Source organism: Sarcophilus harrisii, chromosome 3 (assembly GCF_902635505.1).
Source record: "Sarcophilus harrisii chromosome 3, mSarHar1.11, whole genome shotgun sequence".
NCBI lineage: Eukaryota > Metazoa > Chordata > Mammalia > Dasyuromorphia > Dasyuridae > Sarcophilus > Sarcophilus harrisii.
Window position 1 is genome coordinate 595562645 of NC_045428.1, and position 15560 is coordinate 595578204.

A 15560-nucleotide genomic window follows, 5' to 3' on the forward strand; every position below is an offset into this window, starting at 1 on the left:
ATATATGCTGAAGAAGCATCCATTGCCAATCTCAGATCATTCTGGACTTCAGTAATCCATAAAAGGGGAGGGGGCTTGTCTGGAGAAAGGGAAGGGGGAAAGGAGTAGAAGGGAAAGGGGAGAGGGAGAATCAGAGAAGAAATGGGAAGGGATTTGGGGGGAGTGTTGGTAGGAGAAATGAAAAGAAATGAAGGAGATGAGGAGAGTTGGGGAGAAGATGAGGAGAGAGAGGGAAAGAAGTGGAGAGAGATTGAGAATAGAGAGAAATGAAGAGATGAAGAGAGCCAGAGAGAAATCTGGAAAGGTGGAGGGAAATAGAAAGGCTGTTTAGAAAAAAAAAAACAACAGGAAGATACGGGGGAGTTGTGAAGTGACAGGGACTGATACAAAACATGTGAGGAGACAGGGAGCTGGGGAGCTGGAAAAAGATGGTGAAAGACAAGAAGAGATGGCAAATATGGGAGAAGGGAGAGATAGGAAGGTGTGGGGACACAGGGAGAGATGGGAAATGTGGGGAGGGAGGGAGAGATGGCAAATATTGGGGGGAAGGGGAGATGTGAAGACAGAGAAAGGTTGGGGACACAGGAAGAGATGGGAAATATGGGGAGAGAGGGAGAGATGGCAAATATTGGGGGGAAGGGGAGATGTGAAGACAGAGAAAGGTTGGGGACACAGGGAGAGATGGGAAATGTGGGGAGGGAGGGAGAGATGGCAAATATTGGGGGAAGGGGAGATGTGAAGACAGAGGAAGGTGTGGGGACACAGGGAGAGATGGGATATGGGGGGAGAAGGGGAGGGATAACTGTCCAGGGAGGCTAGAAGGTTAGGAAGTGACGGGGAATTCCTTTTCCCAATCCCCCCCTCCCCTCCCCAGAGACAGGCAGATAACACAGCTGTCTCAGTGGCGAGAATGGGGTGCTGGAGACGGGGAGTAGAAGTGGAGGCTGGGAAGGGGGTTCGGGTGGGGGCCTAGTAGCGGGAATCGGGTGGGGCCGTTGCTCCTGCCATGACCTCAGACCTAGGGGGCCCAGCCCAGTACTGACGTCAGCCCCCAACTACAAATGCCCCCCCCAACAAACCAGGCGAAGAAGAGAGAGAGACTCAGGGCAGGGAGGAAGGAGCCCGAAGAACATGGGGCAGGTGGGTTTGTGAGTGTCCGTGCGGCTGGGCTATCACACCCTGCGTGTGAGGGGTCTGGGCAGGGTCTGGGTGGGTCCCACGGCCGGTGTGAGTGCGGGCTTCAAGGGTGGTGACCCTGGCTCATTTGAATTGGATCAAGAGTGCTGGGGAGGTCCCAGTCAGTTGTGTGTGTGTGACTATGTATGTATGTGTGTGTGCGTTTATGTGTGTTAGTATATGTATTTGTGTGTGTGTGTGTGTGTGTGTGTGTGTGTGTGTGTGTGTCTCAGCGTAAGACAGGGAGGGGGCACTGCCTCAGTTTCCCTCTCTGCCGGGGGCATCATTTCCAGCGTGGGGGGCTGGAAGGCCCCGTGGGTTGAGGAGGTCTGGAAGTGGGACAAGGTTGAGCCCGGGCTGAGGTGGCCTATAACCAGAACCAGGCTCCTGCCTCCGGACCCTAGGGAAGATCACAACCAGTGCCCCCCTTTTTCTTCCTCTTCTGTGCCCACTTTCTCTGGGCTGGGCAAGGGATGACCGAGCTGGAGGAGGAGGACAGGGCCCTGCCCTTGGGGACTCAGAAGGAGCTCTGGAGGCTCCTGGCCTCTTCTCAGCCCCTCTGCTCCCTTTCCCCTCCTGGTTGGGCCTCCGGTCCCCTTATGTATTTGGGGGTGGGGAGGGCCGGGTGATCCCTGAGATCCGATTTAACTTTTCCTCTCCCCCCTGTGACAGGACACCCCCAAACCCGGCCCCCGTCGGGCGTGCTCTGGCCCCCTCCGGCGGCTCCTGACCGTGGCCTTTGCCCTGCTGATCCTGGGGGGCATGACCTGGGCCTACGCCGTGGGGGTCCCCTTGGCCTCTGACCACTACGGCCTCCTGGCCTTCGGCCTCTATGGGGCCTTCCTCTCGGCCCACCTGGTGGCCCAGAGCCTCTTTGCCTACTTGGAGCACCGGCGCGTGGCCAGCCGGGCGGCCCAGGGCAAGCCCGCGTGCTCGCGCAGGGTGGCGCTGACCATCTCCGCCTACCAGGAGGACCCCGACTACCTGCGGCAGTGCCTGCTGTCCGCCCGGGCCCTGCAGTACCCCCGGGAGCGCCTGCGGGTGCTCCTGGTCGTGGACGGCAACCGCGAGGAGGACATGTACATGGTGGAGATGTTCCGGGAAGTCTTCGAGGCGGAGGGTCCCGCCACCTACGTGTGGGAGGGCAACTACCACCAGCCCTGGGCCCCCCAGGTGTCGGGGGACAAAGCCGGGGAGGTGGAGGCCGGCGGCTACGTGGAGGTGGAGGCTGAGGATCCGGGCCGGCTGACCGTGGAGGCGCTGGTCCGGAGCCATCGGTGCGTGTGCGTGGCTCAGCGCTGGGGCGGAAAGCGAGAGGTCATGTACACGGCCTTCAAGGCCCTCGGGGAATCTGTGGACTACGTGCAGGTAAGGGACTGCTGGGGACTCCGAGGCTAACCCCCAATCGGCCCAACTCTGCTGTGACCCCTTTGGGGCCCTAATATCAAACCTTCTGAATCCCCCTTTGAGCCCCTCTGATTCCTGAGCCCCTCTGAACCTCCGATTCCCAGCACCCTTAATACTTTTATGTGGCCTACATGTAGGTCAGGGACTGCTGGGGGCTCTGAGGCTAGCCCTGGCCCCCTAACTCTGCTGTGACCCCTTTGGGGCCCTAATATCAAACCTTCTGAATCCCCCTTTGAGCCTTTCTGATTCCTGAACCCCCTAGAAGCCCAGATTCCCGGCACCCTTAATACTTTTATGTGGACTATATGTGGGTCAGGGACTGCTGGGGGCTCTGAGGCTAGCCCCCCCAATCGGCCCCCTAACTCTGCTGACACCGACCCCTTTGGATCCCTAATAGCAAACCTTCTGAATCCCCCTTTGAGCCCCTATGATTCCTGAGCCTCCCTGAACCCCCAGATTCCCGGCACCCTTAGTACTTTCATGTGGCGGAGGCCGCCTTCCCTGGCCCTCCCAGCCTCCCGCTGCTCCAGCCTCACCCTGTGATTCGGCCCTAGGTGTGTGACTCAGACACCCGGCTGGATCCCAGGGCCCTGCTGGAGTTGTCCCGAGTGCTGGACGAAGACGGGACCGTCGGGGCCGTGGGCGGGGACGTCCGGATCCTCAATCCTCTGGACTCCTGGGTCAGCTTCCTGAGCAGTCTCAGGTACTGGGTGGCCTTCAACGTGGAGCGAGCCTGCCAGAGCTACTTCCGATGTGTGTCTTGTGTCAGTGGGCCTCTCGGTGAGTCCAGTCGGGTGTCCTTGGGCTCTGGAGGCCAGAGAGAAAGGGGCAGAGATGGGCCACCTTGGGGTAGAGAGGGCGGTGGGATAGGGTCAGGGATGAGCGTAGATATGAAGGAGAGCGGGGGAGGGGGAGAGGGAGGCTAATGGGGCAGGGGTGATGAGGAGAGGGGCAGGGGTTAAGCTTGGGGAGGGAGGAAGGGGTAAGTCTGGGGCTGGAGTTGAGAATGGAGAGTGAGGGGTGAGGTGAGGGTAAAGTTAGGAAGAGCAAGAGCATAGGGACAGGATGGAAATGGGGATGGGATGGGGGTAATCACGGCTAAGAGGACCAGATAAAAACGGGAATAATATGGACAGAGATACTGATAGAGGCTAGGGAGGGCAATAATGCTTTTAAAGGGCTAGAGATGATCTTGGCCATGGGATTGGAGAAGGGAATAGGAATAGAGGATTGGATAAAATTGGGAATAAGGGGAGAGATATTGATAGAGATGAAGCGAGGGAGGGCAATAATGTTTTTGAAAGAGCTAGAGAGGATCTTGGCCATGGGGATGGAGAAGCGAATCGGAATAGGGATGATGGTTGTGGGGACAGAAGGGGGATAGAAATGAGGATAAAGACAGAGGTGAAGATGAGGATGGGGATGGTTGAGATAATCAAGGTCGTCCCTGGGGATGGCACGGCGTTGGGTCTGGGGACTGGGACAGAGGTGAGAATGGAGGTAGGATATTGGTGATAGGGGAGAGATAGGGAATTGAGGACTGGGTTGGTAAATGGGCTTACTGTGTGCTTACGGAGCTCTCTCGGCATCTGGCAGGTCTGTACAGGAACGACTTGCTGCAGCAGTTCCTGGAGGCCTGGTACAACCAGAAGTTCCTGGGCACCCACTGCACTTTTGGGGATGACCGCCATCTCACCAACCGAATGCTCAGTATGGGCTACGCTACCAAGTAAGGAGAAAGCTGGGGAGCGTCCTAGGGTTAGGGAAGAGGGGCGGGTGAATCGTGGGATATTTTAAATGCTGTTGAGGGAAACGGGCCATAGTAAGTGGCTAGGTAGGGGAATGGATGAATTCTATTAAGGTTTATCACCAATTAGCTAAGCTGTGGAAAAGGACAAATGGGTGACGGAACCCAGTGTTCACAAGGCAGGATGCGCTTTACCATATGGGAGTAGAGTGGGTCACATGGGCTGGTGAAGTAGAAGATGTCAAGGTGGGTTATGCAAAGTGATATAATAATAACCCAGAAAACTCATATCTCAAGAGAGATTTAGGGGTTATGAAAGTCTTTCTTAGACACACTCTTGTGAGGTAGGGAGAGCAAATACCATCAACCCCATTCTGTAGATGGGGTAACTGATGTATTGAGAGATTAAGTAGTATTTGATTCTCTTTATTTTCTGTCTGTCCCTCTGTCCCTTGGAGCCAAGCACAATAGTCTAATTTCTATTCCAATTTTTATACCTTCCCAGCCCTTCTTGTCCCAGTTCTTCAGATTAAAAAAATCCCACTTTCTTTATTTCATGGTCTCAAGACCTTTTACTGTCCTGATACTTCTTCCTTGGACATTCTCCCTGGACACTGTCAATGTTCTTCCTAAAAATGAAGCTCCAAGCACAATCCATCAGATGGGGTCTGATTGAGGGCAAGACCGTCCTCCAGTCCTTCCCACTCTGCCTTTCTCAGATCTCATCCTTTCTGAGATCCCGTTAGTTTTCTTTGGGACTAGTACAGAGATGACTCACACTATGTTTGCAGCTCCTTAAAAACTCAAATCTTTTGGGATGACCATAGTCCGGCTACATCATCCTCATCTTGTACTTGGGAGGGTGAATTTTTGAACCCTCAATCCTAAAACTTGACACGTATCTCTACTAAATTCTGTCTTATTAAATGTGGTCCATTATTCTAACCTCTAAGGCGGTCAACTCTGACTCCGCCATACAACAAGCTAGCTATTTCTCCCAGCTTTATAAATTCGAAAATGATGCTGTACATTCAGCTCGGAAACTTCTGAGCTTCGTGACTGCCAATCACTTAATCTTGACTGTCACCATTTTCTCATCTTTTAAGGGAAGATAATGAGAGCATCTCTATCTGAGAGTCATTTTCAAGATAAAATGAAATTTGTACAGTGCTTGCAAACTTTCAAGTGCTATAGAAATGATAGGTGTTATTACGGTGATTATGATTATCATTTATTATCATCTTTATCCAAAGTATTGAGAAAAATGTAAAACCAAATAATGGTTTATATGGTTTTATAATCTAACTCCAGATCCTTGGAGTCCTCCAGGAGGGACCCTCTCTAGACGGATATTAAATCATTAATCTTGGGTCATACTGTTCAACCAAGTTTTTAACTTATTTAATCATATTTTCAACTGCTCCATCTCTCGCCAGCCTTTCCTTAATAAGAAAGATTTTATTAAATGTTCTCCTAAAAGCAAAGTAAACTTAGTCCATAGCGTTCCCCGGGCTTGCTTTGATGTTCAGATAATAAGAATAATAACATTTGTAAAAATGTTTTTAGGTTTGCAAAGCACTTTATACAAATATTAACTCATCGGACCCTCAAAACAACCTTGGGATGTGGGTGCTGTTATCACCCCCATTTTACAGATCAAGAAACGGAGGCAGTCCAGAATCCCACAGCTAGTAACTCCAAGTCTGGCAGTCTATCCCACTCCACTCTCTAGCTGCTTAGATACTTCAGTGACCCAAAGCCTAGCCTTTTTCTGACTTCTCATTTTATGGGACTCTTAAAGATCTTCAAGGAGTTCAGCCAACATGTTGTGGGTTTTCCTCGAGATTTCTCCACTTTGCCTGGATGCTGCTGGTTTAGGGAGGCTTCCCCTCATCTCCTTATCTGACTGGCCTGTGTTCTTTTATTCATGCGTAAGCTCAGTTGAATCTTTTTATCTTTGGTGATATTTGTCTATTTTGGGGAGGATGATGTACTGTGTATACATACTTCCTCCCGGAGCCTTCCCCTTTCTGACGCTCTCTGAAGGCTGAGATATTCTATGTCTGGAAACCACAGGCCATCATCTGAAACATCTGAGCTTTAATAGATAGGACCTTGTTTCAGGGAGAAATCCCAGAGATCATCCGCATTCACTGCCTTATCTCAAGGGCAATCAGGCCCGCTGGCCTCCTCCTGGTCAATTGTAGCCCCAGCTTGGTGTCCCTGTGCAGTGGCTGTAGCAGGTGGAGACTGATGGACTAGCCCCGGGGATTTTCCATCCGGCTGACTCATGTTCTGAGGCTCCATGTCACCACCCAGTTGCCTCTTACGTTCTGGGTCCTGATGCTCCATGTCACCCACCCTGCAGGACTTTAGGCAATCCCTCTTCCGCCTGGGCCCTGTACGGGATGTCCTGCACGCCCTGGCCAGACTTGTCAAAAATTTATGAAAGAAACGAATTATGAAAGAAAGGCATCCTTGGGCAACTTATAGTGTTAGAGTAGCCTAGAGCACTGAGAGGATAAGGGGGGCACAGACACCACGTCAGAGGTAGCTTGGAACGCGGGTCTAAGCTTGGGCCAGGGGGACCTGGGTTTAAGTTCCTCCGGGCTGTACGACCCCGTAAGTCACTTACGGTCTCGGTGCTCAGCCCTCCCTCGGGGCTGCCTGCACGGGCGGCAGGCTCCCCCGCAGGAGCTCGCTTCCCTCCCCACAGCCAGCCCGGCGCTGGCCGAGCGGGAGCCAGGCTGGGCGGTGGAGACGAGCATCCTCCGTCCCTGCAGGTACACGTCGCTGTCCCGCTGCTACTCGGAGACGCCGGCGTCCTTCCTGCGCTGGCTGAGCCAGCAGACGCGCTGGTCCAAGTCCTACTTCCGCGAGTGGCTGTACAACGCCCTGTGGTGGCACCGGCACCACGCGTGGATGACCTACGAGGCCGTGGTGTCCGGCCTCTTCCCCTTCTTCGTGGCGGCCACGGTGCTGCGGCTCTTCTACGCCGGCTCCCCGTGGGCGCTGCTCTGGGTGCTGCTGTGCGTGCAGGGCGTGGCGGCGGCCAAGGCGGCCTTCGCGGCCTGGCTGCGGGGCTCGCCGCGGATGCTGCTGCTCTCGCTCTACGCGCCCCTCTACATGGGCGGCCTCCTGCCCGCCAAGTTCCTGGCGCTGCTCACCATGAACCAGAGCGGCTGGGGCACCTCGGGCCGCCGGCGCCTGGCCGCCAACTACGCGCCGGCCCTGCCGCTGGCCATCTGGGCCGCGCTGCTGCTCGGCGGCCTGCTGCGCAGCGTGATCCACGAGGCCCGCGCCGACTGGAGCAGCGAGGCGCGCAGGACCGAGGCGCGCTACCTGGCCGTCGGAGCCGCCGCCTACGTGGCTTACTGGGCGCTCATGATGGCTCTCTACTGGGGGGGAGTCCGCAGGCTCTGCCGGCCCAGGGCTGGGGGCTACCGGGTGTCCGTGTGACAGCCCCTCGGCGAGGCACTCCCCGGGGCCGCGAGACTGGAACTCCGAGGACCTAGGTCCGGTCCCAAGGGGATTTGGGACTAGTCATTTTACCTCAGGGCCTCAGTTTTCTTGCGTAAAATGAGCACGTTGGACCAAGGAGGGGATCTCAAACGGTTCCTTCCAGCACTAAAATCTGGTGACCCGACCTGCTTCTTCCTTTCTGGACAAATCATCCCCAGTCTCCCGGCTTCTGATTCCTGATCTAAAGGAGGGCAGACTCAGCTGCTCACATGGGAGGGCACGGGCTCGGACTAGATCTCCGAAGGCTCTTCGGGCACCAAGGCTATGATCCTTTGAATCTCCTTTCATCCACTAGGCAGCTGGGTGCTGGGGCTCCGGGGTCAGTCAGCCCAACCGCCTGACTAAATGTGCGGCTTGGAGGTCACTTGCCCTCCTTGGCCCCAGCTTTCTCTTCTAGAAAAACTTTGGGCATGGGGTAGTACAGCTCAGGGATTGGCGCTTGAGATTTCCTTTTTTGATTTTAGGTGTTAGCTGTAAAGTGGAGGGTAAGGGTAAGGGTTAGACCGGACACGCTCCTAGAGTTTTTTCCAGCTGTGACGCATATTTAAGTTCTTTTCATAGAGCTCTGGGATGTGTCAGAGATGGAAGGGGCTTCCAGGGTCCCTCTTTGAGCCCTTCGTGTTCTTTGTGTCTGGAAACGAACACTACAATTCCCAGCAAACCTTGCAGCTAACCGAGGAGCCAAGAATTGTAGTTTCATTAGCCGCACTGGGCTAGCTTGGAGACGCCAGTGTCTTGAGGGAAAGGGGGTATTTATTGGGCCGAAGGGGTGTCTTCTGTCCACAGGGGGTGAAGAGACCACGGTGGCCTCTGACTCTGAACCTTATTTAATTCGCATCCACTCAAAGAGCAATAAAGAGTTTTATTTATTTTCCGACCTGGTCTGCGGTGGTTTGATTGATCGACTGGCCTGGGACTGGGGCATTAGAATTCCTGGGTCTCTGAGGAAGTGGGAGGGGTCTGGATACCTGAGGAAGGGGAGCGGGGCTGAGGGATTGACACCTCAGGGATTTCTCTCGTCTCCCGGAATTCCTCCGGAGAATCTATGGAGTTATCGGCTCCAGAGACGCCGGGGGTCATTGGAAGAGATGCCGAGTATGGAGCCAACAATCGGTTACCTAACCCGAGGGAGTTGGCGGTACCTCTCTCCCCCTCCACCCCGCCCCCACCAAGGCAGGCCAGCTTTGGGGCCTGTCAAGTCTCGATGTCCCTCTCTGCAAGAGGTCCCTCTGCAAGAGGAGGGGGTTTGAACCCCCTCCAGAGGCGTGCCGAGTGTCCTCCTAACTCATTTCCTTCCCCATTTGGCAAATGACTTCTGGACCTGGCATTTTCTGGGCTCGGAAGTTCCCTCCAAGCATGCAGGTCAGGGGACAGTTGTGCGGCTCACGGGACCATCAGCCAGTGAGAGGCAAAATTTGGGGATGAACAATAGATTTCGAGCCCCGGAATCTACTCCCCATTTTCCAGAAACTAAGACAGCGAATGAAAGACTGAGATTCGACCCGAGATCTACTGACTCCAAATGTAGCATCGTTCCCCCTCCCCCCCCCAAAAAAGAGGCCGGCAGCCTTTGAGATCCTCGTTGCTATGGCTCCCCCGAATCCGCATCTCCATCCAAGCACGGCTTCAGCATTCTCCTCACGCATCCAGAGACAGAACCGCAGCACTCACCCGTAAGGCAAAGAAAGGGTTAACCTTGAATAACGACTGCGCGTGCGCGAGAAGGGAGGCTCCTGGCTTTGCTCCCAGCCTCAGCCCCTTAAGTCTCGTCCCCCCTCCCGCTAGTAACATTGCGCAATCGCGTTTCCCGGCTGCTGCTCCCTTCCGAGATTGAATTAACCCTTTTCAGGCGGCAGCGGAATAGGAGAGGAGAGTTCTGGGAAGCCTGGAGTCAGAACCGGGAGCTCCCGGAGCCCAAGCCGCTCACGTTCCAGACACTTTTATAGCGGAAAGAGCCAAGAGGGAGGAAAAAAATTCGACCCAAGTTACTCAGGCTGTTCAGGGGAGGGCTTCGGATTGAGAACCCAGGTCGCCTCCGGCTGCCTGTCCGGAATCTCTCCTCTCCATTTGTCTTTAAACCTGGAGACAGTGTGTTGCCATGTGTCTAGAGCCCGATTCAGAGTACGAGAACCCGGGCTTTTATCTCCTCTCTGCCACGCCCTCTGGGCCTCAGTTTCCCCATCTGTAAAAGAGGCTGGATGAGAGAAGATGACCTGTGGGATCCCTTGTGGTTCTAAATCTGGTTTTAGGAGGGTGAGGGTTTCCTGGGTGCACTGGGGCGAGCCATCGGCTCGCCTAGGAAGGACTTTCCAGGGCTGCCTAAAACTTGTGTGTTCGTAGAGTTGTGTTTCAATCTCCGAGGACTTTTTGTGATGGTGCTTTTTTACGGGTGAGCTCCAGAAGGAAAGGGGTTGGGCAGCGGTATCAGTTAACCTCCTACTACGTGCCAGGCGCAGGGCTGAAGGTTCTGGGAGTTTACCTTCTAACGGGATGTTCCAGACCTTCCCCTCCCCTAGCACGCTTTAGGTGCCTTAGCCTTGGGCCGCCGCACTGTAACTTTGATCCTAGGAACCTGGACTGCCTTGGGTTTGAAATAGCTTTATTGGGGTGAGTGGAGGATACAGGATGAAGAGGACGGGCCCTTTAGCATTCGGAACAACAACGATACAGCAACCTGGCGGAGTGAAGCAGGGAGAAAGGCGCTCTTAACCTATCGCCACAGGGCAGGAGTTCGCCACAGCCAGTTTGGGTCTCAGAGGCCAGAAATCAAGGCCGCCCTTAGTCAGCCCAGAAGCCTGGGTCCCTTGGGGTGCTCGGTGGGTCCCTTGGGGTGCGCGGTGGGTCCCAGTGGTTGTCCTGGGGGCCCCGCTGAGGCGGGCCTGCGGGGAGCCGGCCTCCTGGGTTCTCGGGCAGGGGTGACTCACATGCCCAGCAGGATGAGGGTCGTGGCGCCCAGGCCAGCCGCCAGCCCAAGCAGGCACAGGTTTCTGGTGGTCAGGGCCCGAGGGTGAGCCAGCAGCGCGGAGAAGCTCGGCCTCCAGGGCTCGGGACAGTCTGCCTTGGAGCCTCTTGCCTTCAGCACCATCCCGAATATGGTCTGCAGGCCTAATTCGACCTGCGGTTTCCCTGCAGTCACTGGGGACACACGGGGTGGGGGCGAGCCGCGAGCCGTTCTCTCCCTCCGGCCTGCTCCTCCGGAACCCGGCCCACCCCTCCCCGCCCCTGCCCGGCAGCGGCCCGCCTCAGCCTCGGCCTCACCATTGAGGAAGAAGAACAGGCGCGCCAGGCGTTGCTGGTCGAAGCTAATGAGGCAGGAGAAAGTCCCGCGGTGCGAGGGCCGAACCGGCCGGATCCGCGCAAACACATCCTGGGCTCGTGGCAAAACCCGGAAGTAGGAGAGGTCCCGGGTTCGGATCTGAGGGTGGGAAGGGAGGAGGGGGCCCTCAGGCAGAGGCCTGAGGAACACAATCAGGGACACGGGAGGCAGAAACGGGAGGGGCGTAGAGGGAGGGGAGAGAAAAGTCAGCTTCCCAGGGGGGATGAATCTGGTAGGGGATGGGGAAGGAAGCTGGGATGGGAATGGGAGAGATGCAAAGTCAGGGGATGGACAGATGGAGGGATACGGAGAAGGGGTCAAGCGAGGATGGGGATGGACAAGATGCAGGGACAGGGATGAAGGGATGCAAGTGAGGATGGGGATGAGGAAGGAAGCTAGGATGGGAATGGGAGAGATGCAAAGTCAGGGGATGGACAGAAGGAGGGATAGGGATGAAGGGATGCAAGTGAAGATGGGGATGGTCAAGATGGAGGGATACGGATGAAGGGATGTAAATGAGGATGGGGATGAGAGGGAATGGGAGAGATGGAAGGTCAGAGGATGAACGGATAAAGGAATAGGAATGAAGGGGTGCAAGTGAGGATGGGAATGAGGAAGGAAGGAAGGTAGGGGGATGGACCAATGGAGAGATAAGGATGAAGGGATGAATGAAGACAGAGAAAGGAGGATTGGGTTGGGAATGGAGAAAAACAGAGATTAGGTGGGGAATGAATAGGGGAAGGGAGATGAAGGAATGGAGATAGAGGGGATGGAAGGGTGAGGGAGAATCCAAAGAGAATGAGAATTTGAACAAGGAGACAGAAGCAGATTTTTTTTTTTTTTTCTAGGAATTAGTTTGTGAAAGAGAAGCGAGAGAAAGGAGGCGGCTGGGGCTTCGAGTTAGGTTCAGATATGCCCCTCCCCCCACCAATTACACTCGGAGACACTCACGTTCCCCGCAAACATCCAGGCATAGGTCACCTCCAAGGGAGTGGAGAAAGACACGGAGCAGGAGAAGGCAGCCTGGCCTCCCGCTCGCACCAGCAAGTCCTTGACTGGGGAGGGGGTCGAGTTCTGCCTAAAAACCCAGCCCACCCACTTGGAATTCTCCACAAAGCTCCCTCCATCTTCATAAAAATGCTCTTGAACCCGGACTCTTCTGGCCCCGCCCCCACGGAATCGTCGGGCTCCGTGCCCATCTAAAACTCAGGGGCCCCGCCCCTGGCTCCACCCCTACATTAAAATTTTGGCCCCGCCCTTATTATCTCTCCAAGTCCCGCCCCCCTCCGAGGTGGAAGGCACGGCCCCGCCCCCGAATCGCCTCCCGGCCCCGCCCCCTACTCGGGCAGTCCAGCGGAAGGTCACAGTCATGGGCAGCGCACGAGTTGCAGAAGAAGAGTCGGGCCAGCTCCTGGAACCCTTTTGGGGGGAGGGGTAGCAGAGAGGACACTGCTCGCTCCGCAGCGCCCAGCCCTAACGGTCCGGAGTCCCTCCTCCTCCCTCCTTCCACCAGTCTCATTGGCCCAATCCAGGCTCAGTCCAACCTCCCGCCCTCCTATTGGCCACTTTGGCCCAGGCTCCGCCCTTCATGGTTGGGGAGACGTCATAGAATCGCACCGGAGCTTTACCTCAGCCTTTCCCGGAGGATAAAAAAAAAAAAAACCCACCCCTAAACCTTCCTATTGGTCGGTTTCATCCAGATGGGGCGGGTCCCTGTGAGGCTTACCGCAAGGCGGCACGCAGTCGGGGGCTGAGAAGAGTGCAAAGAACCCAAATCAGCCTCCTCCCTCCCCTTCTCCCTTCAGGGGAGGGCGCGCAAGGGGCGGGGGTGGGTGGGATGGATTGGAAGTCCCCCCTTTTCCTCCCTCTCCTCCTAGGCTTTCGAAAGGGGAGGGGCCAGCCGGGATAATTTAGCATTCCGTGAGGGAAAAAGGCAGGATAGTCCAGCAACCCGTGGAGAGGAAGGGTAATTTACAGTTTCATAGAGGGGGCGGGATCGGATAATGCAACAGTTGATGGCGGGGGCGGGGCCCGGTAACCCAGCATTACATGGGAAGGGGTGGGACCAGGTAATTTAACAATTTCACGGAGGGGGCGGGGCCTGGGCGCCGCGCATTCCATGGAAGGGGCGAGGCCTCCGGATGGTCTAGCGTTCCGGGGAGGGGGCGGGGCCAGACAATGCAGCCATCCTCGGAGGGGGCGGGGCCAGGTAACCCGAGAGTGCCCGGGAGGAGGCGGGGCTTCAGGATGCGTGGGGAGGAGGTGCAGAGGTCCTACCTTTGCTCAGCTCCTTGAGCGTCTCTTCCAGGCTCTGGGCAGCGGCGGGGAAGGCCACTTCGTAGGACTCTGGGGGGTGAAGGTGGGGGGCGGGGGTTGGGGAGCCAGGGCGGGATGATGGGCTCAGAGCCGGAGTTTCAGGCCGGAGGCCACGGGGAGCGGAGGAGCCTGAGTTGGGACGTGCTCCTGTACCCCGGCTCTCTGCCCTTCCCCCTCCCCAAGTCATCACCAGCTTCCCCAAGTGGGGGACGAGCTCCCCTCAGGTTTGATTCTCAGCTCCCAGAACGCGACTTGGGGCAAGTCCTTTAAGTCCCCTGGGTCTCAGGTTGTAAGAAGAGGAAGCGGATCTGGTCTCATCCGAGCCCCCTGCAGCTCCAAACCAGTGAAAACAAAAAGAGAAAGAAGAGCCGAGTTCCCACTCTACTTGGCCTGAGAGGCGGACGAATCTGGGAGCAACCCGTGGGCCGGCAGGTGGAGGAAGTCCCATCTAGAGTACTGGAGGTGTATGCAGTGCTTCCCTCCTCCCCACCCTTTATTCGGCTCCGGGAAGAGGAGGCTGCGAGGGAAGTGACCTACGATAGACGGTACCATCGTGCTGCCTCAGGGCGTGGCCCTGGCTTCAGACTGCCGCAGACATTGGGTTTGGAAGGCGGGAGCGGCCGGCCCGCGTCACTGGGAAGGAGGTGCCCCGACACCTTGAATCGCCGCCCCCCCCTGAGCTGCGGAGGAGGGAGGAGGTTTGCCCTGGGAGGGCAGGGGGAGGGGGAGAAGGGAAGGAAGCAGAGCTCAGCTCAAGGTGAGGGCCTCCTTCCCAATGGCTAGTGCCGCCTCCGGCCCCCCACCCCGGCCTCCGTCAGTCCTCAAGCAGAGTCTGGATGTCTCCCACCGAGTCTGGCTCATCGCTAGGAATCACATCACCCGCGGGTGGGGCCCGCTCCGAGATCTCAGCCGGTTCCAGAACGATCTGCTCGTCCTCCTTCTGTGCATCTCATAGGCTCATCCCCCACCGAGGGCTCACTTTGTGTCACTTGTTGTACTAAAGCTTCAAAGGCAAAAGGGCCCGTCCTTCCCCTCAGAGAGCTTACACCGTACTGGAAGTTACTGACGCAGAGAATCACGGCCAAGGATTTGTTGTGGCGTCGGCCGGCCCACAAACAACTTCTCAGGCTTATTAGAAGCAGTTAATGCCCTAAGGAGCCCACCTTTGTGGATTTAACTCGCGTGAATGAGCTGACACTGGGAGTGCAACTGTGAGAGAGGAGCATCCAGTTTGGGGGATAGTGGGGGGAAAGGTCCCGGGAGACCCATGGGTGCCGTGAGCACAGTGAGATCAAGGACAGATTGGGTAGTAAGGCAGAAAGAGACTGGAAAGGGGCAGGGGCAGCTTAGGTCATGACGGATGTCAAAATATTCTATCTTGGAGGTAGGAGGGGGCCACTGGCCTTTATTGAGTAGGGCTCACTTTGGCGGTTCAGTGGAGGATGTGTTCTAGGGGGAGAGACTTGAGACCACTAGTAGCGACTACATTAGTCCGGATGACGATGAGGCAGCTGGTTGGGTACCAAAGAGACTTGGGAGAATCAGATGTGAACATGGAAAAGGCAGTAGTTGGTGGGAGGTAGAATCTGGGAGGTGAATGTTGAGTAAAGATTGAGGATGAGCCATAGGGTGTGAGCCTGGGAGATGGGGAATATGGCGGGCTCCTCCACAGTAATAGGGAGGTTTGGAAGCAGGAAAGGCTGAAGTTGGATATGCTGACTTCCACCTGGTTAACGTCCGGTTTCAGATGTCTAAAAGGCAGTTGAGAGGTTAGGACTGGATATGGAAATCTGGAATTACCTGGCTTGAGAATGAATCCTAGGAACTGATGAAATCACTGGGAGAGAGAGCACCGAGGAAGAAGAGGGACCAGGTCAGGGAGCACCCACAATTCTGAGTGCAACCTGAATGGAAAGGAGACTGAGGAGTAATCAGAGACGGAGGAGGAGAGTCAGGAGCGAAGAGTAGTTTGAAAACCTCGAGAGGGAAAATCATTGAGGATACAAGTGTTTGAAAGTTGCAAAGGCAATTTAAAAAAAGATTTTAGGAAACAGGGATTTTAAAAGGCTATTGAAT

At 55.8% G+C, this 15560-nt stretch overlaps 2 protein-coding genes across 2 annotated transcripts in view; one reads left to right on the forward strand and one right to left on the reverse strand.

Moving 5' to 3' along the window:
• HAS1 (hyaluronan synthase 1) lies at positions 1-8305 on the forward strand. The gene is made up of 5 exons (XM_031963285.1): positions 1-1140; positions 1849-2544; positions 3138-3363; positions 4180-4312; positions 7114-8305. The coding sequence occupies exons 1-5, from the start codon at positions 1132-1134 to the stop codon at positions 7787-7789; spliced, it is 1740 nt and encodes a 579-aa protein (XP_031819145.1). The 5' UTR covers positions 1-1131; the 3' UTR covers positions 7790-8305.
• An 86-nt stretch (positions 8306-8391) lies between these two features.
• SPACA6 (sperm acrosome associated 6) overlaps positions 8392-15560 on the reverse strand; it is a 34734-nt gene continuing 27565 nt past the window's right edge. The window contains exons 3-9 of the mRNA XM_031963286.1: positions 13446-13514; positions 12895-12918; positions 12510-12587; positions 12120-12223; positions 11111-11267; positions 10777-10987; positions 8392-10526 (exon numbers count right to left, since the gene is read on the reverse strand). Coding sequence (XP_031819146.1) covers positions 10496-10526; positions 10777-10987; positions 11111-11267; positions 12120-12223; positions 12510-12587; positions 12895-12918; positions 13446-13514 — 674 coding nt within the window. The 3' untranslated portion in view covers positions 8392-10495. The remainder of the gene's footprint in view (positions 10527-10776; positions 10988-11110; positions 11268-12119; positions 12224-12509; positions 12588-12894; positions 12919-13445; positions 13515-15560) is intronic.

Coding starts and splice junctions, on each gene's coding strand:
- HAS1 (XM_031963285.1), top strand. Junction 2,545..3,137: donor AATCTGTGGACTACGTGCAG/GTAAGGGACTGC, acceptor ATTCGGCCCTAG/GTGTGTGACTCAGACACCCG. Junction 4,313..7,113: donor AGTATGGGCTACGCTACCAA/GTAAGGAGAAAG, acceptor CCGTCCCTGCAG/GTACACGTCGCTGTCCCGCT.